Raw genomic sequence first — 27839 nt, 5'->3', positions numbered from 1 at the left:
TTCGGTGACTAGGGGGGAGCCAGGTAAGTGTCCACGCTTGGTCCCATCCTGGAGTGGGGACGAAAGAGAGTCTGGCCTGGGCTGTCAGGCTGCCCACCGACACACACACCACCCCGCTCCCGCAGAAAGCTCTTGATTTTCCCCGCGGTGGTGGAAGAGGGTATGTGGGTGTCAAGGACTCACAAACCAGGCTCTGGTGTCTGTTGTTAATGGATGAGGGTTCCACACTCTGCCTCTGGGAAAGGTGAATTAGGAGCTGGAGTGGAGGGCGGTAGGTGCAAGGGAGAAACAGGAAAAAGAGATGCGGGTGAGGGGTTACCGAGCCAGGACCGACCTTGCTTGAAAGGAAAGGAGACGTGGCAGGCTGGGAAGTCGGAAAGATGAGGCAAGGGCGGGAGGGGCTTCTCAGCAGTCGGGGCCCTTTCGCTGGAGTCTGGGGCCCTTTCTGCAGGAAAGGGGGGGTTGTCCTCGCTTGATTTTCGTCTGGTCTTCCCGAAGCTTTGCCCTGGGGGCAGCTGCCGCTGGCGAGGGTGGGGGTGTTCCTTGGCCCGCAGTTTTCTCCAGTGGGTGCTAGGGAGGAGGAGGAAGCGGGATGTGGAGGGGTTACGATAAGGGTGGGGGGCAAGATGATTTCTCGGGGGTGGGGTAGCAGCTGGGGGATTAGGATTCCAGGCTCGGGTCACCATGGGATACAGGCTTAGGCTGTGCAGGCGAAAAGAACAATCCAAGAAGCCGGCAAAGAAAACCACCACCCGCCACCACCCTTGGCACCGTACCCCTCCCCCAAGGCCCCACCACTCCCCGCACCGCCTCCCCCAGCCGCCTCGTGCTGCCCCCTGCGTTGGGACGACCGACCCACGGTTCTGATTGGTCGGAGACTGGGAGGGGGAGCCGAGGGCCGGATTGGCTGGCGGGGCCAGCGCAGGGCGGGGCGGCTGATTGGCGGAGCTGGCCGAGGGGCGCTCCGCTGATTGGTTGGGGACGAGGAAGCAGGAAGGAGGGTGGCGGAGGCTCCGCTCTCGGGGAGTTTGTGGAGGAACCGCGAGCGGCGTAGCGGATCCCGGAGCCCGGCCCCCGCCGTCCGCCCGTCCGGCCGCCTGCCCCGCCCGTCCGGCCCTCGCCGTCCGCCCGCCCCGGCGCGCCCGCCCCCCCGACGGCCCCGCCCGGCCGCGGTCCCCGCTCCGCCCGCCCGGCCCCGGCCCCCAGGAGGAGGCGCTGACGCAGCAGCGTGGAGCCCGGGAATTGAGCGCCCCCGGGGGGTTCCAGCCGCCGGATTCCAGCCCTGCTGGGGCCTGCGGGCGCCCAGAGCTGCGCCGTTCGCGCCGCCGTCCCGGTGAGCTAAGGGCTGGGGTCGAAGGGGGGGAAGGGGCGAGCGGGCGGGAGGGAGCGAGCGAGGGAGGCGGACGAGTGAAGAGGAGAGGACCGGCCGCCCGTCAGCGCGCCCCACCGAGCGCGCCGCCGCTCCCGCCAGCCCGGGAAGGGACGGACGGACGGACGACGCGAAGCAGGTGCGGCCGCCCGCTCGCTCGCGCCTGATGCTTCCCTGGGGTCCGGCGCCACGGTCCCGCCATCGGGGAGCGCGGCACGCCTCGAGGTGACAGCCCCCGGGGGCTGCTCGCTTCGATGGCCGGGGGCGGGGTGGGTGGCGGCCGCAGGGTAGCAGCTTGGCCGTGCGGCGGCGGCGCGGGCGTCCCGGGCCGCGGAGGGCGGGAGGACGCTGGTTGTTTCCTTGCCGCGGCGTAGCCGGCTCGCCTCCGAGTGCGCGGGCGACGCGGCCCTGGCCCCCCTCTACCGCCGCGCCCCCTCCCCCATCGCGGTCCCCGAGGCTAGGGGCCGAGGCCGGGGGCGGCGCCGCGGGATTGCCTGTTCAGGGTGGGGGGCGCCCTCCCGCGCTAGGAGCTGACCGGTTATTGCTAGATGGGGGGCAGGGGATGGGGGCTGCGCCGGGGTGGGGGGTAGTGTAGACCCGATGGAATCGGACTGAGGAAGGGAGGCGCCGAAGACGGAAGGGAACCGGTTCGAGAAGCGAGTGTGGGCCGCGGGAGGCCCGGCGGGGACCGTGCAGAGCGGCTACCGAGTCCGTGGTGGGGCGGAGGGATCGAAGTTGTCAGAACGCCTCCAAGTGACAGCGGGACCCCGTGCTCTGGGCCCGGCCTGGTCCTGCCCTGCTTGCCTCGCCGCGGCTCCTGGGGCCGGGCCGGGCCGGGTCGGGTCGGGCTCGAGGGGCCCGCTCGGCGGTGAAGCGCCGGACAAAGGCGGCGCCGGAGCGGGCGCAGGTGGTGGCGTCGGGGAGGGGAGCAGGTCGGAGCCACCACCCGGAGGGGCGGGCGACAAGGCCGGACTCTGCCCGGGTTATTGCGGGGGCCGGGGTGCCCGCCGACAAGAGCTGTGGCACTGGTTCACCGTTCCAGCCGCGGATCCTCGAGAGGTTCTGGAAAGAGTGAGGTCGACCTGGCCAGGATGGAGTGGCACAGGAGTAGAGGTGGGGGAGTGCAGACGGTGGGCCTGGCTGGAAACGACCAGGTTGCTGGACGTACCCAGGCAGGCGACAGTCTGGTGGTGAGTCATTGTAGAGCCTCCTAGGAATGAGGGGTTTCAGCATGCAGTTTGCCCACGGGTAGAGGTTTAATCCCACCTGGGGCTTCTCCCAGTCACCCATTGTCGACAGTTTTAAGAGGACAGATCAGTTGTATTGGGAACTAGGAGACACTCTTCAGATGTGCGCCAACAATCCATCCTTAACTGCTTTTAGCACTTTTTTTTATATCCAAAGAAGGTATCCACGTAGGGAAATGAGAAGTTCAGTTTATGAATTCAGGCAGAAATTTAATGATGAAATGGAAAAGTCTTCCAATTCTTTTCCTTTGTGCCACCTGAGGGATTTTACTTCCTACCTTTTTCATACCCGTGTCTTCCGGAAAGAGGCCCCAGAGGGACTGTATGTCCTGGAGGAACACGTTGTACTTGGTCAGCTGGAGGTCACTTGGGAACTGGTGGCTTAAGCTGTGGGTTCCTCTAAGCCCACCAGTAACCAGCTCTAAGTAGATGCTATTTCCTATTTGTAAAACCCCCCTCAGAGCTCCCATGTCCCCCTCATATGACCCCTGAAGTGGAATAGTTGAGAACACAAAGGTGTGGAGACTCGGGCTGTCTAGAATGCAGACTTTTGCTAGGAATTTGGGTTTGAGTCCCACCTCTGGAAGGTGTTGGGTAAGAAAGAGCTGCTCCCAGCTGTAGTTGGCTATAATCTCACTCTTGGGAAAGCTGTCTATCAGCCTTGCTTAGTATGGGCACAGAGTTAATTTATGGCCACCCCCATCCTCCCCCTGCGAATCTAGACCCCAGCCTGAGTGGTTTGAGGCTTGTGGGAATGTGATGTATTACCTCATGCAGGAAACTAAAGTTTGTTCTGAGATTAATTTAATTGTATGTCTAAGATTCAGAAGATGATGAAGGCCCTTGTGCCTTCTTTGGGGTTACACAGTGTGTGATTTCTTTTGGTGTCAGTATAAAGGGAGTGACCTGGTCTGGCCATTGGATGTAAAGGGGAATTAATTGCCAAAACAGTGGTTTTCCTCTTGGACAGGCTCTTACCTGGCCAGCAGTCTCACGCCAGTCAGATCAAGTAATTAGGAGGTTTGTCTCAGAAGAGGTTAGCCAGTGAAGAGGTTTTCTCTTTATATCTTTCTCCCTCCTTTTTTTCTTTCTGTTCTCCCGGCCTCATGTCAGGCCTGTGTTGTTGTCCTGGCCTCCCTTTTCCTCCTGCTTCCTCTGATCCTTCTGATCCAGTCCCTACACAGCTATTAGATGACTCTTCCTAAAGCACCCCTTTGCCTTGTCATTCCCCTATCCACAGACTTGCAGTGGCTCCCCTTTTCCCACAGTCTGACAGCAGACACTTCCCTCCCCTGACTCCCCCAGTCATGCTGTGCACATTTATCTTGCTGCATCTTTGCTCTGCTGCATTCCCCAGTTTTCCCCAATGAGGAGCCCCTTGCTGCCTTCTTCTCCTGCCTGAACCCTATTTATCCTTCCTTTCCCTGTCACTCAAACCATTCGAGGCCAGCGTTGAGTGTTAAACCTGTATGCGTGTGTGTGGGTGTGAATATTCCAGGATTTCTGATAGTGTCATATACATTGTTTGTGTTGAATGAATAAATGCAGTTGACTGCTTAGTTGGGTAGGAACAGAGGGGAAGCCTTCCTTCCTTCCAGCAATGCTCAGTATGGAATGCTTTGTGATTTCCAACCTTTTCTCTCAAAGGCATGTAGATAGGGCATGTTTGGGGTGCTTTAGTGTGGGGAGCAAATGAAAGTTAGCTGTTTCTGATATTCCGTCTCGTGAAAAGTCTGTCCTGTGGGTTGCTCACATGACGCGATATAGACATGAATTACAAAAAGACTGTAATCTCGGTTTACTTCTATCGCACCAGGCCATTCTTTCCACTGGCTTTGCTGCTCTTATGCAGTTTTCCTTGTCCATGTTAAATGATTCCATATGTTTTATCTCTTCTCAATCCCAGGTGTAAATAAGGGAGAAAATGGGGTTCTGAGAACAGAAAAGAAAAAGATTCCTGGGTCTGGCCCATGGATGGGACTTTGGGGACTGGCGTTGGAAGAGGTGTTTGTAGCGGTATCGCAGATGTGGGAAGCATGATCAGCCCCACACTGGACCCATCAGAAAGGAAGGCCATGATCCCAGCTGTCTCAGAACTTTAGTTTTTGTTCACCATCAACCCCAGACCATGAGGGAAATGGGAATGAAGAGTGGTGACTGGTTTGAGTCTAGACAGTGAAAAAATAAATTCTGCATCCATCCCCTTTCCCCCAAACCTCTCTTTTGTGCCCCAGTTTGATGATTAATGGACCAGCATTTCCCTTCCAAGCTGGAAAGCCACCCCTCACAGTTGCCATGGCAATGTAGACCGCTCCCCGTCAATTAAAAAAAAATCCCCACTATTACTCTCCTTGCTTCTACTGTAGCAGGAGACAAGCTACCTCAGAATGCAGCTCCTGGGTTCTCCCCTCAGCTGCTCAGGCTGGTTTTGCTCTGCGTTTGAGAACATAGTCCTTGCTGTTTTTCTGGGATTTGCCTGCGTTTCTTCACTCTGAGCAAATTGTGCCCCCTTTTAGTTCCAGCAAACCCTGAAACACTTATGTGAAGAAGCAGAAAAAATAATTGTTTTTTTAATTCATCTTCCATACAAATGAAAAACCAGAAAGAGCCCTCTTCTACTTTTACTTCTGGGGTTAAAAAAAAAATCCCATCCACACCTTCTCGGGTATGTAAGGGTATAAGCTAGAAAGCATTTTGACTTCCATAAAGGAAGTTTCAGTAAACCTGGAAGGAATTTACCCTTCCACTGTGCTTCACGTTGGAATTCTATGGGAATTTTCAACTTATTTATTTTCATTCCTCCCTACCTCTCCTTCTCACCATTCAGGAGCACTTGTGTGTTTTTATTTTATCTGTTCTTATTCCTCTTGGCCTTGCTTTGGCAACATCTGGCCTCAGCGCCCTGTTGCAAGGTGAGTCATTAAAGAGGGAAAAAAACTTAAGGGGAAAAAGTCTCTGGAATTGAGAAGTAGCCTGTGTTGAACTAAGGCTCCCAGCCGAAGCTGCCAGGTTTATGGAGCATTATACAGACAACCCCAACATTAAAGGACCTCCTTTTTATGAATGGGTTGTGAAGAATGTAAATAAAGCAGCATCTCTCAATGGGGAAGCATTGTACATAAGCAGTACTACCCTAGCCTAAGTATTTATGGGAATTTGCTAGCCCAGCCTGGGAAGACTCACTTCCTTTGTGAACTTGCCATTGCACTGGGGACTTCGAAGGGACAAGGAGTGTGCTTGGGTACTCAGGGCAGACCCAGCACTCCGGCTCTGCAAGTCCCTGGCGTTGACTTGATGGACCAGCTCATGGCTAGAAGTGCCTGTTAACTCTGAAAAGATGGAAAATACAGGGTGTAGTCAAGAACTTGTGATGATTGGAAGCACAGGCTCTGATGCCTGGGGTCCTGAGATTCCGCAGTTACTGACCCTTTGTGCTGCTTCGACCTCCCCAGAACAGGGGACAGAGAGGACCTGGATGACGAAATCTGGCCTGGTTTAATGGAAGGCACCTAACTGAAGTAAAACTGACTGGTTTGAATTTCAGTTCCTTTATGATTCCCCTGCCCACCTCCTGGTATGGCCACTAATGAGCAGTAAACCGGCTAACAGGGAGGAGGAGGAGGAGGAGGAGAGCAGTGGCAGCCAGAGGCTGCAGACCGCCTCCTGCTCAGGGGCAGATGAAGAGCTGCTGAGCACCAGTGGGGCCTGGGGTTTCCCTGAGGGGAGGGGACTTGTGCCCTGACTTGGACAACTTGGTCTGGAAACTGGGGAGCAGAGGACTGAGGGTTTCGTGAACCAGTCTCAGGGCAGTGGTGTCCAGGACTTTGTGTTGTGTCCTGGGGAGCATTTTTATCCAGATTCCGTATTTCCCAGTGGAGTAACTCCTGCAGGGATGGTTGGTTATTCACCCTATTCAGTGTGCCCCCCCACACACACACAAGAAAAAGATAAAAAAAATAACATGCCCTTGAGGTGCTCTGAAAGCCCAGCCCACTGAGAATAAAAGAATGGGCTTGTCTCTTAGCCTCTTTGAGATGTAAAATGGGAACTTTTCTCCTGCGCACCAAGTTATCTGAATGAAAAAGTGACAAGTGACTCTTCTTAGTTAACAGGATGGGTGCAGACAGGAACCTGGGGTCTACATCTTCTTTCTCACATCAGCTTTTCTAGTGGATTGGGGGGCAGAGACAAGGTGCTTCCCCTATCCTAAGTTAAGGAGAAGGGCCGTGTTGCATTTCTGCTTCTTGTGACCCTGGGGTCTCACTGGGAGTGGAGCGGATAGCTCCTATTCCCATCCTCCCCAGAGGGGGCTTTCCATTTTTGCCTGCAGAGGAGGAGGGTGGCCCACACTTGGGCCTTTCTCCAACTGCTGCTCCCTGTCTGAAATGTTTGGGGGAAATTCAGTTCATTGATGACATTCTTTTTTTTAAAAAAAAAATATTTTATTTATTTATCTTTCGAGGGGGAGGGAAGGAGAGAGGGAGAGAAACATCAATGTATGGTTGCTTTTCGTGCGTCCCCTGCTGGGAGTTGGCCTGCAGGGAACTGGCCTGCAACCCAGGCATGTGCCCTGACTGGGAATCGAACCGCGATCGTCTGGTTCGCAGGCCCGCGCTCAAACATTCTTTTTTTTTTAAATATTTTATTTATCTTTTTTCTCCNTTTTTTTTTTTTTTTTTTTTTTTTTTTTTAATTTAGAAGGGAAGGGAAGGAGAAAGGGAGAGAAATACCAATGTATGGTTGCCTCTTGTGCGTCTCCTGCTGGTAACTGGCCTGCAACCCAGGCATGTGCTCTGACTGGGAATCGAACCACGGTTGTTTGGTTTGCAGGCCTGTGCTCAGTCCACCAAACTTCACCAGCCGGGGCCATTATTAATGACATTCTTATTTGGCCAAGTGGTATAGAGATGAATTAGCAGTTTTTAGAGGGTCTTCCTAGAAATCATGGGAAAAGCGTTAGGGTACTGCTTGGTGCCAGGATGTCCTGACAAGTATGCCGGAAGGGAAGATTCGCATTTCCACTCTAGGGCCTCAGAAGTGAGGGGCGTCCCTGCTATGTGCCTGGAGGGGTTCACCCAGTTTGAACGGAATGTAAGAAAGAATTACAGCACTGACCAGTGTGGCTTAGTTGGTTGGGCGTTGTCCTGCAGAGTGAAAGGTTGATAGTTCGATTCCTGGTCAGGGTACATGCCTGGGTTGTGGGTTCCACCTCCTGCCCCCTCCTCAGGACGTGTGCAAGAGACAGCCGATGGATGTTTCTTTCCCTCTCTCCCACACCTTGCCCTCTCTCTAAAAATAAATAAAAATCATTGTAAAATTGATGAAATGACTATAAGACATCTTCAGAGAAAATTGAAAGGACTTGATTTGTTTGGCCTTGAGGAGTTAGCCAAGGGGCAGTTACTGTCCTCAAACACTAAGGCGTCTTTGCAGCGTGACAGATTTCAGCCTTTATTGTAGCTCGGGTGAAGGAAAGGCAGTGCGCCTGATTAAGGAAGTGTGGTTAGATGTGTGGGGATGTCTGTAGACGACTTTCCTGGATTTACTGTAACATTGAGACAGTGTGCTTTTTTGCAGCCTTTACCCATTTCTGGAATATAAAATGGGTTTGTTTTCAAAAATACATGTAAAAATGTGTTAGGAACTTTGAGCAGACTTTCCGATAGAAACAATCTGTAAAATTATGTTCATGTTCCCTAGCCAGCTCACCAATGAATGCCGTTTAATCAGAATGCATCCTCAGTTTCTCGGGTGATGAAAAATCAGGAGAAACTAATAATGTGTTGATGCCAGTGATGAAAGCAACACAGAAAAACAGAATTGAGCGTGCAAGTTGCTCTCCAGTGTCCGTCGGGCCCCAGCAGCTGTCCCATGTCTCAGTGAGGGTGTACAGAGAGGTGACACAGTTTGCCTCTCTCTCCCATTGCTTTCTCCTTTTGGGGGTGAGATAATAGCTATCCTTGCGAGGTGGTTTTGAGGATGAATGAGAGTAAATGTGATGTGCTTACGGTGGTGCCAGGCGCACAGTGAGCACTTGACAAACATGAGCCGTCCTGTTAGGCCAGAAGCCTCTGCAGTGGGGCAAGACTTTCCTACCCTGCACATTTAGTGCATTTGGGGACTGGTTCTTTGCTGCTGAGTTCACCTTAATATTCGTGACATTCCCTGTCTTGATAGAAGTGTGTCTCTTGCTCTATTGTTTTTTCTTTTTTTTTCTAAAGAAGGGAAGGGAGGGAGAAAGAGAGAAAGAAACAGTGATCTGCAGAAGAAAACATCAGTTGGTGGCCTCTTGCACACCCCCAACCGGGGACCTTTACCTCTTGCATGCCCCTAGAGTTGGGGACCTGGCCCACAACCCAGGCGTGTGCCCTGACTGGGAAATGAACCTATGACCCTTTGATTTGGAGGCAAGTGCTCAGTCCACTGAACTACACAGCCAGGGCCACCCTTGCTCCCTTAATGGTTTGGGAATAAGAAGTGGAATGAGAGGATTATATCCTGAGATACCTGGGCAAGTTGAGAGAGAGAAGAAAGAGAATGGTAGTGAAAGAAGGTGTGCTGGGTAAATGTGAGTGATTTCCTGAAGTAACCCTATTTATCGAACTGTGGGTTACACTGAAGAGGCACAGTGGACTCCTGGGGATGGGGCAGAGTTTGGAGCTCAGCCCCTTGTCCTGAGCTCCAAGTGATGCCATTGCCTAGAGTAGAAATATTATGAGTTGGGGCAGATGGGCAGCCAGATCTTCATTCATTCAACAAGCTCTTACTAAGCCCTATGGATGGGATTTAGTGGTAAGGAAGGCAGGACCTACCTGTCCGTACAGAGCTTGCATCCTAATGGGAGTACCACTGATCACTTAAGGTGCCCATAACTCTGGTAGGGTCTGCCCTGTGGTTCTGCCCTTCTGGTGGAGCGTTGGAAAAGCCTAGTCTTAGGTCTTGTTCCTCAGGGCTGGTTCCTTCAGAAGGTCAAGACCTGCTGGGGAGGCTGAGGGCAGAGTTCCCATCTCTGCCTGGCTGGCCACTTTCTTCTGTTCAGGATGAAATAGCACCTCCAGTCTTGGCAAGCCATCTTAGAAATCTAAGTTGTTGGTTCCTAGAGTGTCCTGGTGGTTTAACCAACACATATCCTCTGCCACTCCTGGAGACAGGCCCACAGCAGGCTGTTGAACTGTTGTGTGTGGTTGCGTGTGTGTGTGTGTGTGTGTTTTGAAGAATAGTGCATTAGAAATATGAGGTTTCTACCTAGTTCTGCTGAGGGCCTGTTGCTGAGCTTTGGGGAACCCAGCCCTATTCCTGTTTTATTTCTTCCTCGTTGTTAATTGCCCAGAGGAAGCGAGTCCCGCTCCAGGAGGAGATTTGCTTCTGGCGCAGCCTGGGCATTGCTGAGTCTGGGTGGGAGGGTCTGAGGGAGCCTGAGCCTGGGGCTCCCTTGTCCCAGCCTGAAATCAGTCTACATGGAGCCAGTAAGGCTGAGTCTGGCGGAAGGTGCATTTGTCTCAGCTTTTGCCCGCTGCCCCTTCCTGAATCCAAACATTTGTGAAATGAATTTCTCAGTGCTGCCCACTCCCTACTGGGCTTTTCGGTTCCCTCTGTCCACCTGGCATGGAGGAGGCCTTCAGTGTCTGAATGGAGCCCTGGCTCAGGGGCGCCCTCTGAGGCTGCCTTGCAGAGAGAGCACTCTCCACCAAGTTCCGAGCACTCACTCCATCACAGTCCCTGTCACACTCTCTTGTCCTCTGTCTTCCTACCAGCTCAGAGCTCCAATTTCTTAGCCCTTTTTGCATTTTTTTTCTTAAGCACTTAGCTTAATACTGGAAATGTAGGGGAAAAGAATGAGCTTGTATTGATCACCCTTTGTATAACAGGCACTTGCCACAGATTCTCATTTAACTTGATCCTCATAACAACCTTGTTGTGTAGACAAGGAAAGCAGGGCTCAGAGAAGTTCAGTTTGCTGACCACGCTCACTAGGGTTAGTAGTAGCACCAAGTGGCTTCCAGAACCATGTGAGTTTGTCCTCTGTGTTGAGCCATGGCAAGGGGCCAGCAAATGTTGGCTGACTGAGCAAAGGTCGCGGAGGTGCCGTGTGCCTGGGATTGAGCTCGGGTGCCCTGGCTTAGCTGTGCTCACACCTGCAGGTCAGATCTGCCTTGGGTACATGGCTGTGCACTGGGAGGAAGCCCGGGGAAGGCAGATGGTTTAAAGTAGGGGTATGTGCCTTTAACGAAAGCCGTAAAGACTAGTTTTGTATTGTACCTGATTACCTTCTAATTTGTCAGGTTGGAGTTTCTTAAAGCAGAGCACTGTGGTGTGACTAAAACACAGTACTCTTTGCCCACTGTCCTAGTTCAGGGGTCTGCATGTATGTATTGACTTCTCGGTCCGAGGAGTACTCTCTCTCTCAGCCCCACTACCCGTAGGGAGGACCTTGCCCTGAGGCTAGAGCACTGGCAGTGTCCAGTCAGGAGGAGACTCCGCCAACTCGACTGTTATGCATGGCGGGGGGGGGGGGGGTGGCGCAAAGTAGGTTTACAGTTGTGAGTACACAAAAGGTTATTGTATTATTATTTATTCATTTTTATATTATTTTCCATATGAATAACTGCAAATCTACTTTTCTCTACCCCTGTACTTGTATACTTAGTTACAATTCTAATATAAAATGGGGGGTTTGCGTTATTATAATCTGAGGTAAAATTTTCTTGCCCTAACTGGTGTGGCTCAGTGGGTTGGGTGTCATTCTGCAAACCAAAAGGTTACCAGTTTGATTTTTTTTTTCTTTTTCACTTTTATTTATTTATTTTTAGAGAGAAGGGAAGGGAAGGAGAAAGAAGGAGGAAACATTAATGTGTGGTTGCCTCTTAAGCACCCCCTACTGGGAATGTGGCCTGAATCCCCTGCGTGTGCCCTGACTGGGAATCAGACTGGCAGCTCTTTGCTCCGCAGGCCAGCACTCAGTCCACTGAGCCACACCAGCCAGGGCACCCGGTTTGGCTTCTGATCAGGGCACATGCCCGAGTTGTGGGCCAGGTCCCTGGTTGGGGATGTGCAAGGGGCAGCGAACTGATCAGTGTTTCATGAATCAATGTTTCTCTCCCACATCAATGTTTTTCTCCTTCTTTCTTCTTCCCTTTTTCTCTAAAAAAGGAATAAGTAATTTTTAAAAACAAAAACACCACTTTCCCCCTCCCCACTAGGATTTATGCTCCTTTACAGTTACAAGAGACTGTGTGTGGAGGTTCTGGACCCTCGGTGCGGATCTGGGCCTGTGTGTCTGGGCTGTCCTATTGGGGTCGTCAGAGTGGGTGGGAGTAGCCATAGATAAGGCCAGCTGCACCCCACACCCCATGTGGGGTGGGTGTGGGTCTCCTCAGCAGGGCTGCTCTCCTTTCTCAGGGTTCCTGGGAGCCTCAGTGTGAAGTATGAAAAGCCAGTGGTCTGACGAGCTTCGGTGGGCTTGGTGCCTCCGAGGGACAGGCTCAGCCCCTCAGATGGCTGCCAGACCAGAGGGCAGTCTATAAAACAAGCTGTGTCCAGGCGGGTCAGGCCATTTCCCTTTGGTTGGGAAGCCTGTGCTTCCTGCCCACATGTTTGTAGGATCTCAACCTGATGTCAGTGAACTGAGAGCCCGCAATGAGCAAGGCCCAATGGGCACCAGGGGGCGGGGCCCTGGGCCTCAAGCTCATTCTGTGCCATCTGTCAGGGACTTCACCTTTCTGTGGGTGCCCACCTCGAAGCAGCCGTCAAGATGGCAGGAAGAGGCAGAACGCAAGCCCTCTGACCCCCACCCCAGGCTTTTAGCAATTGAGGAGCTCACCTTTTGCTACAAGAGTAGAGTGTTTCCCCGCAAGTGTGGGGTGGTTGTTCAGGGTCTGTTGGGGTGTGGTTTCTGCCCTTTGCCCTCTTGCTGTGTTGTAAACTGAACCCCCCACAATTCACCCCACAGGGGGCCCTGCATGGGGAAGGAGCAGTATTTCCTTCTTTTTCTGGGGTTGATGCTTGGGTGTTTTTGGCAGACTAGTAGTGAAGCAGAGTTGAGGTGCACTCTCATTTTTCAGATTTGTCACAGAGGAAGCTGGACTCCTGCTGTGGGGAACTGGGCAGGCCCACCTGTGTCTGTGGGTCTGGAAGCGGGAGGGACATTGGTTCCTGCCCTGGTGGACTCCTGAGTGGGGTGATTCCATCTTCCTTACCACCACTCTTCAGTAAGATTCATCTGGTGTATCCTTTTTAGATGAGGAATCTGCCGTTCAGAGAAGTGAGCCGCTGTGAGGGGCCGAGCTGGCATTTAAATCCAGGTCTGCCTGACTCCAAAGTTTGATTCCTTCTACCAGCTGTGTCTCTTTACCTACCTGGCTTGATCGTAAGAATTTCAGCAGCTTCTCTTTTCTGTTTTCCCATGAGATAACTTCAACTAAAATAAAAGGAGCAGGAGCCTGCCTACATGCTCTTTCTTTTCCTCTCTGGTAAAAGATTGAAGAAACTGAGTGCTCGTGAGCAAGTGTGGTGTTCTTTTGTTTGTTTGTTTCTAATTTGTATGTATTGATTTTAGAGAGAGAGAGAAACATCAATTTGTGTTTTACTTACTGATACGTTTATTAGTTGGTTCTTGTAGTGCCCTGACTGGGGAGTCGAACCCACAGCCTTGGTTTAGCAGGACAGTGCTCTAACCAGCTGAGCTACTTGGCCAGGGTGAGAAAGTGTTATTCCTTCAGGAGATGAGGGAGGTGATTCCAGGAGAGGTTCCAGAGGAGGGCAGTAACTCAGTGCCAGTTGTGTGGCTTTAGGTACAATCGGGAGGTGCCTTGGGTCAGGGCTTCTTGCCTCTTACCCTGGTGACCTCCTGGTCTGCCCTTACTTAAGATCCCCTTGAATATGATGAATCAAAAAGCCTAAAAAGCAAACTTGAAAAGGCAGTTGGTAAGGAAAGGCAGTAGGGCAGATCCCTGAGTCTGGGGGTGGGGAATGGGTCCTGGAACTGGGTAAGTATGCGGAGGGCCAAGGCTCAGGACCTCTTCCTGCCACAGACCAACCTCTGCTTTTTGGAGAAATCTGGGCTTGACCTGCCTGTCCACGCTCCACCCTGGTTTCCCCCTCAGCGGTGCCCACAGCCCACACGCCTCCAAGCCTCTGACCCTCCCTTGCACACAACACCTTGGGCGTGCTCCACCTACCTACGCTGCTGGAGCTGGAGGGCAAAAGGCAAGTCCTCCCTCCCTGACTGTTTCTGTGGAGATGAGTCCCCCAGCCCTGGGCAGCGGGGGCAGCCCTGAGGCCCAGACCCTGCCTTGACACTCTGCCTGGGCCTGCTCTCTCCCTTGATTTTTAGCCCCCACATGCCTGGGGCTGAGATGGCCCATTGGCTGTCTTCAGAGTTAAAGTACACCTGGGATTTTGGATTCGCCCTGTGGTTTGCTAGTCTTCGGCTTGGAGAGACCACCAGCAGCAGCTGTCCTTCATGGCAGCTGGCAGCAGTCAGACTGCTTTTCTTCAGTGAGCTTGCTTGACATGATCTGGGTGAGTGATGATGTGCCCTGGGGAGTCCCTCCTAGGAACCTGGTCCCGAGCAGGCCTGGACTGCACGTGCCTGAGAAGGCAAGGCTTCCCAGAGAGGAGGAGGGTAATGCTGCAAGAACGCAGGCACCCTTGTCCCCTGGCAGTGGTAGAAGTCCCTGGTTGTGTGAGTAGCAGAGGCAGGGCAGCAGGAGGGTTGGCAGAGCTGGGATGGGAACTAAGCCTACTGCTTTCCAGGATCATCTTTCCCTAAGGAGCTGGGTTACCCCCTGCAGCACCCCCTCGACCCAGCTCCACCCGCAGAGGATGTGTGGGGAGGGGAGCTGCTGCCAAGAGTTCCTCACCAGTCTGGCTCTCCTCAATTTGGAGTGTAGCAAGGCAGGCGGCAGAGACCCCAGCCTCTTCTGAGGATGGTGAGTGACATTGCAGCCTTAGGCACCGCTTGGAAGCTAAGAGTTGTTTCTCAGTGTGCTTTTGACTGCCTTGTGTGCTTTCAGTGGGTGACGGGATTTGCCAGAATCACAGGAGGCTAGCAGGAGGCTCTTAGGCTTGATTTGGAAATGTGACTTACACTCAATGATTTAGAGGCTTTCCTGATAGCCAGCCAGATAGTCAGCCCATCAGTGGAGGGAAAGGATGGACAGACATGGCAGTGGGTGTCCCTGAGGGACTGGAGGTGAAGAGAGGGATTCTTACGGGAACAGATTTCCAGGTTCTGGGGACATGCTCCTGAAAGTCGAAGGCTCCTCACCCCACCTTTCTCTGTCTGGGACTTTTTTGCATGTTGAAGGTGAAGACTGAGTGGGGAGAAAGTGTCCCAGAATCCCATCTACCCAGGCAGCCAACAAACTGCGGGGGAGTGTGGGCGAGAAGTAGGGGCAGATCAGTCACCCTTGGCTCAGAGCTCTTTTGCTCTTTGGCTTTCTAGGCTTCAAAGTGCCCCCCTGTGCTCCCGTTGTTTCCCATCCACCCCGTCCTTGCTCTTTACTCGTCTGTGTCCTTAAAGGCCACAAGCCCTGGTGACTTCAGCCTTGGCCCTTAGCCATTCCCAGACCTGGCTTCTCCGGTAGCTTGGGGTCTGTTGAGGGGCTTTGGCCCCTGCACTGCTGTGTGGTCTGTTCACTCCCCTCCATCTCCAGGCCTCTTGGGGGTGAGAGAAGCCTGGGCCTAGGCTTTCCTAGGAACTACAGATGTATTTCTCCTTGCTGCTGCTCCGCCACCTCTGGCACAGGGGGTCCTGCATTTGAGAAAAGGGCCTGTGGGTTGGTTTTAAAAGTGGAAGGATGCATTGCTAACCAGCAGGCTGAGCAGACTGGGGTGAGTGGTCACCCTGATTAGAAGCAGAGTCTAAGGGAGCCTAGCAGATGCCTGGGGTTTTTTAGGATCTCTCCTGTCTGTGGTTCAGGAATGAATGGATTTGGCTTCTGTGACTGTCATGCCCTGGGATCTGGTCTTTGGGCAGGGGCAGGGCTCCACACTGAGGCCAGGGCAACTCCTGGCATCCTGCCTCCTTTTTCCAGTTTTCCAAGTACTTTCTTGGGTGGGGGACACCCACGCTGCCTTCAGCCTGGTTTCCTTCGGTCTCAACCAGTGGAGCCTGTCTCAGGAGAGAAGGTATACTCAGTGAGCCCAGCCACCAGCCCAAGGCCACTGGAGCAAGCTGGGAAGGGCTCTGGAATCCCTGGGAGCACTCAGGCCTGGGACTTTGAGGGTTAAGTCCTGGCCCAGCAGGAGGGCTTGCAGCTTCTCTGGTAGAGTGAGTGAGTGAGTGAGTGAGTGAGTGTAACAATAGCAGTGGGAAAATATAGCTTGAAAGCCTGGGCCTGCTGGTTGGGGAGGGGGTCCCAGAGTGCCCAAAAGGCAGAGCCTTGCTGGCACCTTACTTGACAGCACCTTGTTTTGGATTGCGGAGTAGATGAGGAGCTCAGTGGTCTCTGACCACCGACCCCCACTCTCCTGTTCTTCATTGTCTTGGCCAAGCTTCTAGTGAACCCCCAGCTCTGGCACCTCGTTCAGAATGGGGTCCAGTTGCCCAGGTATGTTGTGGGGTGGGGCGGGGCAGTATTTGACAAGCAAAGTTAGGGGATGGTGCCTCCTTGAGGTCATTTTCTGTTAGGGGCTCTGGGCATCCTGGCATTCCCCCATCCTTCTTCCTGCCTGGAGGCTTGCCTACCAGGTGGGAGACCTGAGGACTAGGGCAGGACCAGGAGGAAGCTTTGGTTAGCCCCCTGAGTTAGCCTTCTCTTGACACTTTCTTTTCCTAACTCTTAGTGACTAAGCAGGATGAGGGGGATTGGTTAAAGATGTACCACACCTGTGTGTGGTCTGGGTTTCCTACCCAGAAATGCTGGCCCTGGCTTTACCAGCGTCCCTTCCGTAAGCACTGGCACTGTTTAGGCTGCCCTTCCCTGGAATCTCCTGGATCAAGATGGGTTGGGTTCCTAGGGTTGGCTGTGGCTTCCCCTGGCCACCAAGTTTCTCACAGTCAAGCCTTCACCCTTCCTGAGCTTTTCCAGCTAGATCCAGGTTGCAGCTGTCTTGCCATGCAAGCTCAGTGGGGTGTCCTCCCAGGCTGGACTTTGCCTCCTCCAGGCCCAGCAGGCAGGTTCCTCATCGCAACTCCTCATTGTCCACCTCCTTATCATTCTGTGGCCAACCTGGAGGCCCCAGCACGGGGGAGGGGCTGGCGATATTGGGTTGGCCAAAAAGTCCATTTATGTTTTTCTGTGAAATAAAAGACTTTTTTTTTTTCATTTTCACCAGTAACTTTATTGATTTGGATATTTTGAGTATGTTATCTCTCTCCTCCCGTGTGGTATAACTTCGATTGTTCTCGGTTGATGTGTCAGTTTGATCACTCTCAGCCTCCGCCGGTCTGCCCAACCATGGAGCGTCATCCAGTGAGAAATCCGCAGCCTAAACCTTTGCAAACCACTTTGACACGTCGGGTCAGTTAGCACCTTCTCCATATGCTGCACAAATCTTTTTTTGCGTTTCCATTACATTTTTACCTTTCTTGAAATAATAAACCATAATATGCCAAAAATGTTGCTCCCCCCCCATCATCAGCATTAAAATGACTACACATAAATTCAACCATTTCGATGTTGTTTTTTAAATGCACACTGATGCGACAGCTGTCATAGTACAACCTAACAAAGTTGTTTTGAATGAAGTTAGAAACAACTAAGTCCTACTAGAGCCATCTTACGGGGGCGGGGGACAAACTTTTTGGCCAACATGTTTTTGAAGAAATGGATGTGCTCCCACTACCCAAGCCCCTGTCCTGCCTCGGTGTCTTCAGATCTTCCTTCTGGCCCAAGATGAGTATCTGGTGGGAGAAAAACAGTCAGAACCACCTTTGCCCCTGGCTCCTTCTGTCTTCTGACCCTGGGGCTTGTATTGCTCTGTAGCCTCTTTAGTGGGTTACTTCAGAGGATCCTAGGCTGAAAGAAGGGGGCAACCATTTCTTGCAGAGCCACTGGTAGCCTGACCTCACTGGACCTTTACACTCTGGAAGAGGGGTCCCCTGATAATCCAGGCTGGAGATGGGGTGAGGGTAGGCCAGGGTTGCTGTAGCTGGGACTAGATGTACTGTAGGTGGTGGAAAGGTGGCAGGGCATGCCAGGGTGGGCTTCTCTCATTGCCTACCTTCTGTCCTGCAGGTTGGAGGTACTTCATGACACACACTCGGAGGAAGTCCCTTCCCATGCTGAGTTCGGGCCCCATTGGCCGCCGGGAGCCCCTGCAGATGGAAGGCAGCAATATGGAGCAGGGAGCAGAGGGTGTGGAGCCAGGCATGCCTGAGAGCCCAGGGCATCTGACAGGACGCCGCAAGAACTACCCGCTGCGTAAGCGTCCCTTGGTTCCTGAGAAGCCCAAGGCCTGCAAAGTGCTGCTGACCCGCCTGGAGAATGTGGCTGGTCCACGGAGCGCAGATGAGGCTGATGAGCTGCCACCTGACCTGCCCAAGCCCCCCAGCCCGGCCCCATCCAGTGAGGACACTGGCCTCGCCCAGCCCCGCAAGCGACGCCTGGCCTCCCTCAATGCCGAGGCCCTCAATAACCTGCTGCTGGAGCGGGATGACGCCAGCAGCCTGGCAGGCAGCCGCCGTGGTCGAGGAGGAGACCCTCACCATAGCCGGGACCGTGACAGGGCCACAGGGGGCTGGTCTTCCTCCAAGAAGCGGCCCAAGCTGGGGGACTTTGGAGGAGGAAGTCGGGATCTGTCCCCAGAGCCAGCACCAGATGAAGGTGCTCGCCGAGAGGGTGACCCAGCTCCCAAGAGGCTGGCCAGCCTGAATGCAGCTGCCTTCCTAAAGCTGAGCCAGGAGCGGGAGCTACCCCTGCGACCACCTCGTGCTCACCCAGAAGCAGATGGTCGCTCCACTGAGCCACCCACACTGAAGGCCCTGAGGCCAAAGTGGGCCAAGGTCAATGGCAAGAACTATCCCAAGGCCCGGCAAGGGATCAGTTCTGGGGAGGCTGCAAACTCACCCAGCTGGCAAGAGTACCCTGAGGAGCCATGGTTATCTGCCACCCCTCAAAGGCCATCCAGCCAGCTACCTTACCAGCCCCTGAGCAAGGCTCTGGAGAGCCCCTTAGGGCTGCGTCCCCACCTGCCCCTGCTGATGGGTGGGCAAGCAGCCCTGAAGCCAGAGCCCGGGCGCCCAGGAGAGGAGTCACCTGCCCCCAAGCAGGAACTGCACCAGCCCTCTTTTCCTACACCCCAGCTATCCCCGCTGCCGATGCCTGGTAACCCTGCCGACTACAGTGGCCTATGTGGTCGGCCTGAGCTCACTGCGCTAGGCAGCTTCTACCTGTATTGCAGCCAAGATGGGCTGCAGTGTGGGGGCTACTCCCCCTGCCCCATGCTCCCTGAGGGCAAGCTGTCCCCCGTGGCTGCACCCACGGAGGGGCTCCTCTTGGCCCCGAGATCAGTGCCGGCGGGCACCCCTTTCCAGCACCCTCCCTGGGGCTCTCACTACTGCTCCAGTGAGGACGCTGAAGTGAATGGCTATAGCATCTGTGAAATGTTGCCCCCTGCTCTTACCCACATTGGCACTACCTGTGGCGGCTGCTCCTACAAAATGCCTTTTGCAGCAGGTAAGCCTTTCCGGGCACAGGATATACAGGCACAGGTGGCAAGCACAAGGCCTGCAGGCCAAATCTGGGCCTCTGCTTTATTCTATCCGGCCCGGTACCTTGTTTCTGCCCGGCAGCAACACCGAGCTCTTGCTTAACTGTTAAGGACTAGTTACATTTATAAAGTCCCAAAATTACATTTGGCCCTTTGAAGGCGACCACGAGGCTGATGTGGCCCCTGGTGAAAATGAATTTGACATCTCTGTACTAGGGAATCTCTGAGAAACAGTGTCCCAGGAGGGTGGGTTGTGGGGTCCTCAGGGGTCTAGCTACTGCATAGGAAGTAGGGGGCTTGGAAAGGGGAGTGTTTCCCTTCTTTTGCCCCCCACGCCTAGGAACAGTCCTGGGAAGGAGCCCATGTTTAGCTCTGAGCAGCCCTGCTCTGGCAGGTAGGTAGCATTTTGCTGGTGATTGCGAAGGGGGGTTAGAAGGGCTTCTCTGTCCTCCCCATTAGGATTTCCAGTCTTAGACGCTGAGTAGCAAGTTAATGAAATTAGGGCTTTTGCCAGGTGGTCCCCATGTCCCTTCTGCTCTCCTCAAAGAAACCTGGAATGTCTTCCTTTCCAGGAGCCCCGACCATCTGCATGCCAGACAGCTTCAGCATTCGGGGCATGCGAGGGGTGCCGGGCCTAGTAGATGGTGCCAGCTGTAGTGAAACATCTTCACCCCACTGTACAGGCTTTGAAAGAAGAAAGTGCCCCAATTTAGCATCACCTTGCTAGGGGTGGGCACACCCCCAAAACAGGCAGAGTGTCCTGGCACAGACACGGCACTCTTGGGGCCTGTGGCTTTGGTGTCTGCCTTCCTGGCAAGAGCCAGACACCTGAGAGGCTTATGAGACACCCCCACAGTGATCTTTCCCCCACACATTGGCAGGAGGGTCCTTACGTGCCTCTCCAAGCTCCCTTTCTGGTTCCTGGGTGGAAACAAGGTGACCAGAGCTATCCTGACTGGCGAGTCGGCCCTGCTGCTGATGAAGCGAGAGGCCAGGTCTTCCCAGGGCTCTCCCCTCCCCCACAGCCTTTCTTGTAGGGTCTATAAAACAACTTTATAGACCAGTCAACTCTGTCCGGACTGGTTGTTTCAGATTTTGGCATGAGCTGGGACTCTGAGAAATGAGAACAGGCTTTTTCTTTGGCTTTTCCTTCTCTTCTGTACCACTTTCCAAGTCTAGACATCTAACTGTGGTCCCCAAGGCCCTTACCCCCCTGCCCTGGGGCACCAGTAAGCACCATGTGCCAGGCACTGCCCTAAAGCACTTTGCAGATGGGAGGCCACGTGGCATGTAATCGAGCATAGGCTGTGGAGCCAGACGTACAGTGAAATGTTCTCCCTCGCTTCCTTAGCGTGTGACCGTGGAACAAACCAGTAACTACTTGATGTCTTAGTTTTCTGAATTGTAAGGTGGGAATAATGATAGCTGCTTCATAGGGTTGTTGTAAGGGTAAGTTAGTAGGTTGATAAGAGAAACATGTAGGACACATGACATTTGCAACTGCTACTTCTATTGCAAGGCACTGAGAGGTAAAGTGGCTTCCTGAGGTCGCACAGCTGGTACAAGGCAGGTCTGGGATTCCTGTTCTGGGCTGGTTCCAGCTCCCTGCTCCTAAGCACTGAGGAAGCCTCAGAGAAGATTAAGTCAGAGCTAGAGAAGCTGTTTCCATTACTCACCCCCTTTCTTGCTTTAGGCTAGAATGGCAGGTGGTGATGTCTGTGTGCTCCGAGGTCAGGAAACACCCTTGCTTGGCCAGTCATTCTGACAGTGCACCTTACCTTAAAGGCCCCTGACCAAGTCTGTTGCTTCAGTGGCTTTTGGTTCACACAGAATTAAGACAGGAGCAGGCTCTGAAAGCAGAGAGGCCAGGGTGAGGTTACTGCTTGTCCTTACCTGTCCCGACCCCTTTCTCCTTTCCCCAGAAGGCTGCAGGTCTCTGGGCCAGTTGGAATTTCCTCTTCCCGAAGCTGGTCACCCTGCCTCACCTGCCCACCCCCTCCTGGGATGCCCTGTGCCCAGCGTGCCACCTGCAGCAGAGCCCGTCCCTCATCTCCAGACGCCCACCTCGGAGCCCCAGACAGTAGCCCGTGCTTGCCCTCAGAGCGCCAAGCCTCCTAGCGGCTCCAAGTCAGGTCTGCGCACGGGCTCCAGCTGTAGGCACACTGTGAGGAGCAAGGCTGCCCGCAGGCCCAGCCACCCCAAGCAATCACGTGTCCAGCGCCCACGTCCTCGCCGCCGTCGCCGCCGCCGCACTAACGGCTGGGTGCCTGTTGGGGCTGCCTGTGAGAAGGCTGTCTATGTCTTGGTGAGTGCCAGGTCTCAGCCGATGGGGAGAAGAGAGGGTGGCTTTGGGGACACAGGACCTGCAGTGAGGTGGGTCCCAGGAACCCTGGCTTTAGTTACTCTGAAAGGTGATGAGGGGCTCCAGCTCACTTGTGCTCCCGGGAACCAGCCAGGCCAGCCCAGCCTGCTCCATTGCCCCTACTGATCCCGTGCTGTGCGCCTCAGGGAGGTCGGCGGTCCACACAGACCAGCTGGTGGCTGCCGTCTCTGTTGCTGATTCTCGGGGAAGTTATCTGAAGTGTCTCCATCCCCCATCCCTGCTCACACTGCCCCCCGTATTCTGGATTTTAAAATGCAAGACTTTTGTGGAGGCTTTTTAGATGAGAATGTATAGGGAAACCTCGATAGGCAGAGGAGGTTGGTGATACAGGAACGTCTGGGGTAATGAAAAGAATGTCGACTAAAATTTATTGAGCACTTTTTAGGTGCCAGAACAGAGCTAAGCACTTTGCATTCAACCTCACGACTACCCTGTGAGGTACGTACCCCGTGTTCCTATAATTATCCTCATTTCACAGATGGGGAAACTGAGGCTCAGCAGTAGATTAAGTTATTTGCCCAGCACTACACCACTTGCACTGGTGGTTGAAGGGTCAAACCCAGACTGTCCTGCTTTCCTAGCCCTGTTCCCATCTCGTCCTTTATCCGGCCACGGGGACTCCTTCACCTGCACCCAGGCTTCAGGAGAAGGGGCACTTCCGCAGATCCTCATCCTTGGTGCCTTGACTGCCGTGGGGAAGGCCTAGAAAGGACGTCGTTTGCTCCCTCCCTCCTTCACTCTGTGTGCAGTCCCACAGCTTGTGTGTGTCACTGGTTTGTTACACAGGATGAACCTGAGCCAGCCATTCGAAAAAGCTACCAGGCGGTCGAGCGCCATGGAGAGACCATTCGAGTCCGGGACACTGTCCTCCTCAAGTCAGGCCCGCGGAAGACGTCTACTCCTTATGTGGCCAAAATCTCAGCCCTCTGGGAGAACCCCGAATCAGGTAGCTCTGGCCTGCAGTTAGACCTGGTGGCGGAATTCCCGTTTCTCACATGGCCTGCCTTCCATTCAGCCAGGGTGTGTTGCAGGTGACCTTGCGGCTTCAGTCGGATCAGTACATTAACCTTTACAGCCATCAGAACCCAGGCACTTGTCTGTTGCCCTTCCTTGCTTGTCATTGCCCCCTGACCCCCTTCTTCCTTCATAACTAATGGCATTCCAGGTCACCAGGCTGGCCTGAGGCATAGGACAAGGGTGGCTAGAACCTGCAGGATTGGCCCAGCCTTGAAGTTGGATGAGCCTCCAGGGCAAGTGGCCAGCCTACATGCCTTGTCTGAGGAACTCGGGTTGCTGGCTCGAGCCGTGACTACTTCTCTTGTCCCCCAGGAGAGCTGATGATGAGCCTCCTGTGGTATTACAGACCAGAACACTTACAGGGAGGCCGCAGTCCCAGCATGCATGAGGTGAGCCACCGGGCAGACAGGATGGGGAAGGCAGGGGTGGCAGAGGGAGAAGCTGCAGCACAAGGAAGAAGGTGGGATGGGGAGGGCAGACATGGGTAGTCAAGTCCCCAGACTTATCACCTTGGACGCCAGAGAACCTGGGGGAAGGGTCTCGGTTTGTTTTTTTTCTCAGCACTGCTCCAATTCACGTTTCAAAGGGAATAGTAACCTTTATCTAGAAAGGGAGCCCTTGCAGGCAGGGAGGGGGTGCCAGAATGTGCCCTCCTGTAGACAAGAAAGGGGAAGTGAGCGGCACGCCTAGCTCCCTTTGATGCTGTCTGCAGCGTGAGACGGAGGACGAGAGCTCCTCCTGACACCCTTTAGCACCGGGCCCAGAGATGTGCGAGGAGCGGTGCCCTCTGGGGGTAGTCTCCCCCATCTGGGTCTGCTTTCACTCTGCTTCCCTCTGGGGCTCTTCGGGAAGATGTGCACCAACTCCCTTCTGCTCTTCTGGCTGGCGGTGGGGGTTAGGAAGCTCAACGACTGGCTAGAGGAGGCACCTGGCTTCTCCTGAGCATCACAGAATCTGGGAGGGGTGCCTCGGGCTACCAGGTGAGAACCAGTTGGGCTCAAATTCCAGGGAAGCGCCCTAGCTTTCTGGGCACTAGCCAGAGCGATCTCAGGTCAGGAGACTTAGCAGAGGAGTTGGGGTTACTGTCCAGCTTTTCCCTGAGGTTAGGTGCTCCCAAGCCTGGTACCTGATCTCATCCTGTCTCTCCGTGAGCCTTTGCAGAATGAAGTCTTTGCATCGAGACATCAGGACCAGAACAGTGTGGCCTGCATCGAGGAGAAGTGCTACGTGCTGACCTTTGCGGAGTACTGCAGGTGGGTGGTGCCCTGTGTCTCTGGCTGTCCTCTCCCCAGGGCTGTTGCCTGTGATCCCCAAGGGGATCTCACTGGGCCTGACCACCCAGAATTTTTTTCTTTACAACCCACTTCTGTCATATGATTTTTTTAGAAGAAAAAAACTTGTAACCTGTCTGAGGGAGAGTGGTTGGACAGAACTGGGGGTGGCTATTGTACTGCGCTCAGAGAACGCAAAGGGGGGTTGTCAGGTGGTTGTGAGGGAGGCCCTGGTAGGTGTGGTTTCCCAGTGACAGAGAAGGCGAAGCCCGGGCGGTGATGGAGGCGGCACCAGGCCTTGCCCAGGTTGGAGGCAACTTTCCAGTTCCCTGAACAGGGTGGGGAAAGAATTGGCCCTCCCGCAAAGGTAGCTTTGATGAAGACAGTGAATGATGTGTTGCTGCAGATTCTGTGCCATGGCCAAGCGCCGAGGCGAGGGACTTCCCAGCCGGAAGACGGCACTGGTGCCCCCCTCCGCGGACTACTCCACCCCACCACACCGCACAGTGCCGGAGGACACAGACCCCGAGCTGGTGTTTCTTTGCCGCCATGTCTATGACTTCCGCCATGGCCGCATCCTCAAAAACCCCCAGTAGCCTCCTCCTGCCCACACTGGGGCTGCCCACAGGCAAGTGGGGCTTGGGGCAGGGGGCACTGCTTGAAGCACAGCACTTGGTTAAGGGGCCACAGGGGCCTGAGGTTGTTGGCCTGTGGTTCTCTTGGGGGGAGGGCAGGGGCCCCTGTGGGTTCTGCATCTTACGGGAGGGAAGGGGAGGCCAGGGTATAAGGAAAGCGTCAGAGCCCTTGGCGTGGCCCAGGGTCCCACTCTGGTCCCTGGGCAGTGTTCCCTGAGGCTGGGCCAAGCCTGAGGGACATTGAGCCCTAGGGGGAGGGGGAGGTCCTTCAGGAACCAGGCCCAACAGGGCCTTTTTTACCCTCCCCTGGGCCCTTCAAGGGGCAGCAGGAGCCAGCTTTACCTCACCCACTGTGACCCGCTGCTTCCCCGTTAGCCTGGGACCAGCCTCTTTCTGATTCTAGCACAGCTCCCAGCTCATTCCTTTGAAGCAGAGAGAGCCAGAGTCTGGCTTCCAGAGCATCGACTTCCTCTTCCTGGATTCAGGGCCTTTCCCTGGCTTTCCTCCTTGCCCCTGCAGTAGCCCCTGGTGCTGGGACAAGTTACTGGGCCCTCACGGTCATGGGTGTCAGCTTCCTGTTCACCTCCTGGTGAGGGGCCACCCAGCAGGTCTGGCTTCCCTGAAGTTAACTGATCAACATGGGGTTTGTCGTGTCTGGGAGGGCAAAAGGGAGCTGGGGGGGCAGGGGGCAAGGAAAATTGCTACCTGATTTATTGAAGACTTTTCCTCTTGCCTTATACTTGGAGGTTCTAGGAAACCTCTTGCAGAACTACACACATGACTCTTCAAGCCACACCCACCTGAAATCAAACCAAAGGAGTGCTGTGGCCCCCCCCTTGCCCTGCCGCCCCTCGCCCTAGTCTTTTGTAGATTGCACTAATTTACATCCCAGCGAGAAACAACACTGTACCAGTCCACAGACCTGCTGAGCTGCAGCCACTAGCTGCAGGAGCTAAGGACCGAATTTTGTTTATTCTTATTGCCCAGGGTCCCTGTTCGCACCCTGCTCCCCAGAGTAGATTAGGAGACTCAGCCCTCTGTCGTCCTTGCCAGGACTAGGACCTGGCCCTGGGGCTGTCTGTGAGGGGGCTGGAGCAGCCTGGTTCTTTCCTATTTGTACCAAAGAGGAGCATGGCGGGGAGCAGGAGAGGACCCCTGTGTGGCTCAAGCCTGGTGTTGGGAACCTGCTTGTGAGCACATCCGTGGGGGCAGGAGTCAAGGAAGGCAGCGCTGGGTCCTCCTCTCCCAAGCAAGGGCAGACGGACCCAGCAGGCCGAGAAGGGGGCACTGGGTGAGGACAGATAGGGAGGGTCTGGAGAAGGAGGTGGAAGTGAATACTGAGGGCACTCCTAGCAACCCCAGCCCTGGGCTGCTCCTGAGAACACTGGGCCGCTCCTGCTCCGTCATTGAAATGGGAGAGGCCTGGAGGCTTCAGAGGTGAATTTACACAGCGAACGCCCAAGCCCAAACCTGAAGAGAAGGGACTCAGATTCCCTTCTGTGGAATAAGCTGTTTGGAGGAAGGTATCAGTCCAGAGGACTCTGCAGTAGGAGAAGTTGGCAAAATAGGGGCTCTGAAGAGCCAGCTGTGGAGGCTGCTGGTTCCCAGGGTGCTTGGCCCTTGCCACCTGGGAGGTCGGCCCCACCCAGCAGGAGAGATCAAGGCCCCTCTGCCCAGGTCTGCTGCCCAGAACTTAAATGCTTTTGAAATCTCTTAGATGTGGAAATATTTTTTCGAACCTGAAAATGGAGCTGGTAGAATTTCGATGGAAGCATAATTCATGTAAAATATATTTTAGTTGATAATTTTGTAAAATGCACTTTTTGTGTGTGTCGACCCTGGTTTCTCAGATCTGTATTTCAGTGTTTACAAGGGAGGGAGGACCTTTCCTCACCTCCCTTTTGACAGAGATTAGAAGTACTTCTTTAAGAAAAAAAATAAATTTGAGAAATTGTATTGATTTAGAAAACGATCATTTCCTGCGTGTCCTGTCGACTTTTTGTGTGTGGTTGTGGAGGGGCTCACTGCTCTTTAGTTTGGGGGTCTCTTTCAACCCTTGCAGCATGGGGCTCACTAAAGTCAGTGAGCAGAGAACAGGAGGGTAGGGGAAAACAGAGGGACAGAGGAAACAGAGGGACTAGGCGTCAGCAGTAGCCAGAGCCAACCTACCTGGACTGAAACCGTTCGGTCGCCAGCCCTCACCTGGCTGGCGATCTGGGAACTGGTCCCCAAATAGCTGCACAATGAAGGTAGCACCTCATCACCTTGGGTCATGCCCCTGGGAAGCTGGCCTGCAGAAACTGGTCTGCAGGCCCAGTATCTCGCAACTGGCACTACGGGCTGAGAGAATGGAGGCTCATCCTATGTGCTCTCTCGAATTGCTGGGGTTGTGGGGGGGGATCCAGGAGCCTCATAGCTTCATTGCATCCCCCGGAACCCTTTGTCCTTCTGAACACCTGGTCAGCGGCAGTGCCTTCCGGCAGCACCCTCAAAGCCTCTGACTGTCCTCTTCTATCACTCGCCCAGTACAACATGTCCTGGGCCAGCTGCTTCTTCCCTCCAAACCATTCTCCCTTTGTGCTCCATCTCTGAAGGATGGTGATTAGAAATTTGGGTTTTAGAATCAGACTGACCTGTACAGAGTCTCAGCTTTCCTGAGCCCCCCCCCCCCCAGTGTCTTCAGCTGTGTGGTGGAAATGCCTGTGGCACCTCCCTCCCCGCATGACTGACACATGAAGGGGAGAATATAAAACACTGAGCAGAACCCTGCCTTGGTAAATGTGGACTCGAATCACATTACTGCTGTGCTTCAGAACCCCCCTGACTCTGCCAGGAACAGGGTGAAGTCTGGATCCTTAACAAGGTGTCCAAGTCAGGTAGGGAAAGGCTGGCTGCAGACATCCGGGTGTTCCCCTATCTACCCCACGGGGCCAATCTGGTGCCCTTGAACACAAGCTTGGCGCTCTGCAAGGAAGTTACCTGCTGTTCTGACCTCCAGCTGCATATCCTTCAAGATGTGTGCCCACCATTGGTCACGAGACACCAACTTGTTATTGGCCCCTCACCAGAGTGTCCCAGTTGTCCCATTTCTTAATGCCTGGGGGAAGGACATTCAGCATTACTCTAGATAAACACTAACCGACCAGGTATAGTTAAAAACTTAAGGGTCACTGGAGAGAAGCCACTGGTCAGTGCCTGAGTGTCTTGTTCCTCTTTCCTGGAGCGGCCAGGATAGGGTACGCAGTGAGGGCACACTGGGGT

At 54.1% G+C, this 27839-nt stretch overlaps 1 protein-coding gene across 4 annotated transcripts; it reads left to right on the top strand.

The window, feature by feature from the left end:
- Window positions 1-26547, top strand: BAHD1 (bromo adjacent homology domain containing 1). 4 transcript variants are annotated; one of them, XM_037056073.1, is made up of 8 exons: window positions 1129-1333; window positions 17799-19238; window positions 21195-21577; window positions 22442-22601; window positions 22985-23061; window positions 23825-23925; window positions 24350-24571; window positions 24899-26547. In XM_037056073.1, the coding sequence occupies exons 2-7, from the start codon at window positions 17813-17815 to the stop codon at window positions 24537-24539; spliced, it is 2337 nt and encodes a 778-aa protein (XP_036911968.1). In that variant the 5' UTR covers window positions 1129-1333; window positions 17799-17812; the 3' UTR covers window positions 24540-24571; window positions 24899-26547. The 4 variants fall into 4 exon arrangements, with proteins under 4 accessions (XP_036911966.1, XP_036911968.1, XP_036911969.1 ...); XM_037056071.1 differs by lacking the exon at window positions 1129-1333 and adding an exon at window positions 1-23 and having other exon boundaries at window positions 24350-26547; XM_037056074.1 differs by having other exon boundaries at window positions 23834-23925; window positions 24350-26547.
- Window positions 26548-27839: the final 1292 nt, after the last annotated feature.

This window comes from Sturnira hondurensis, unplaced genomic scaffold (assembly GCF_014824575.4).
Source record: "Sturnira hondurensis isolate 20B ecotype Veracruz unplaced genomic scaffold, ASM1482457v3 Scaffold0008782, whole genome shotgun sequence".
In the NCBI taxonomy this organism is placed as follows: domain Eukaryota; kingdom Metazoa; phylum Chordata; class Mammalia; order Chiroptera; family Phyllostomidae; genus Sturnira; species Sturnira hondurensis.
This window is presented reverse-complemented; position numbering and strand designations above follow the sequence as displayed.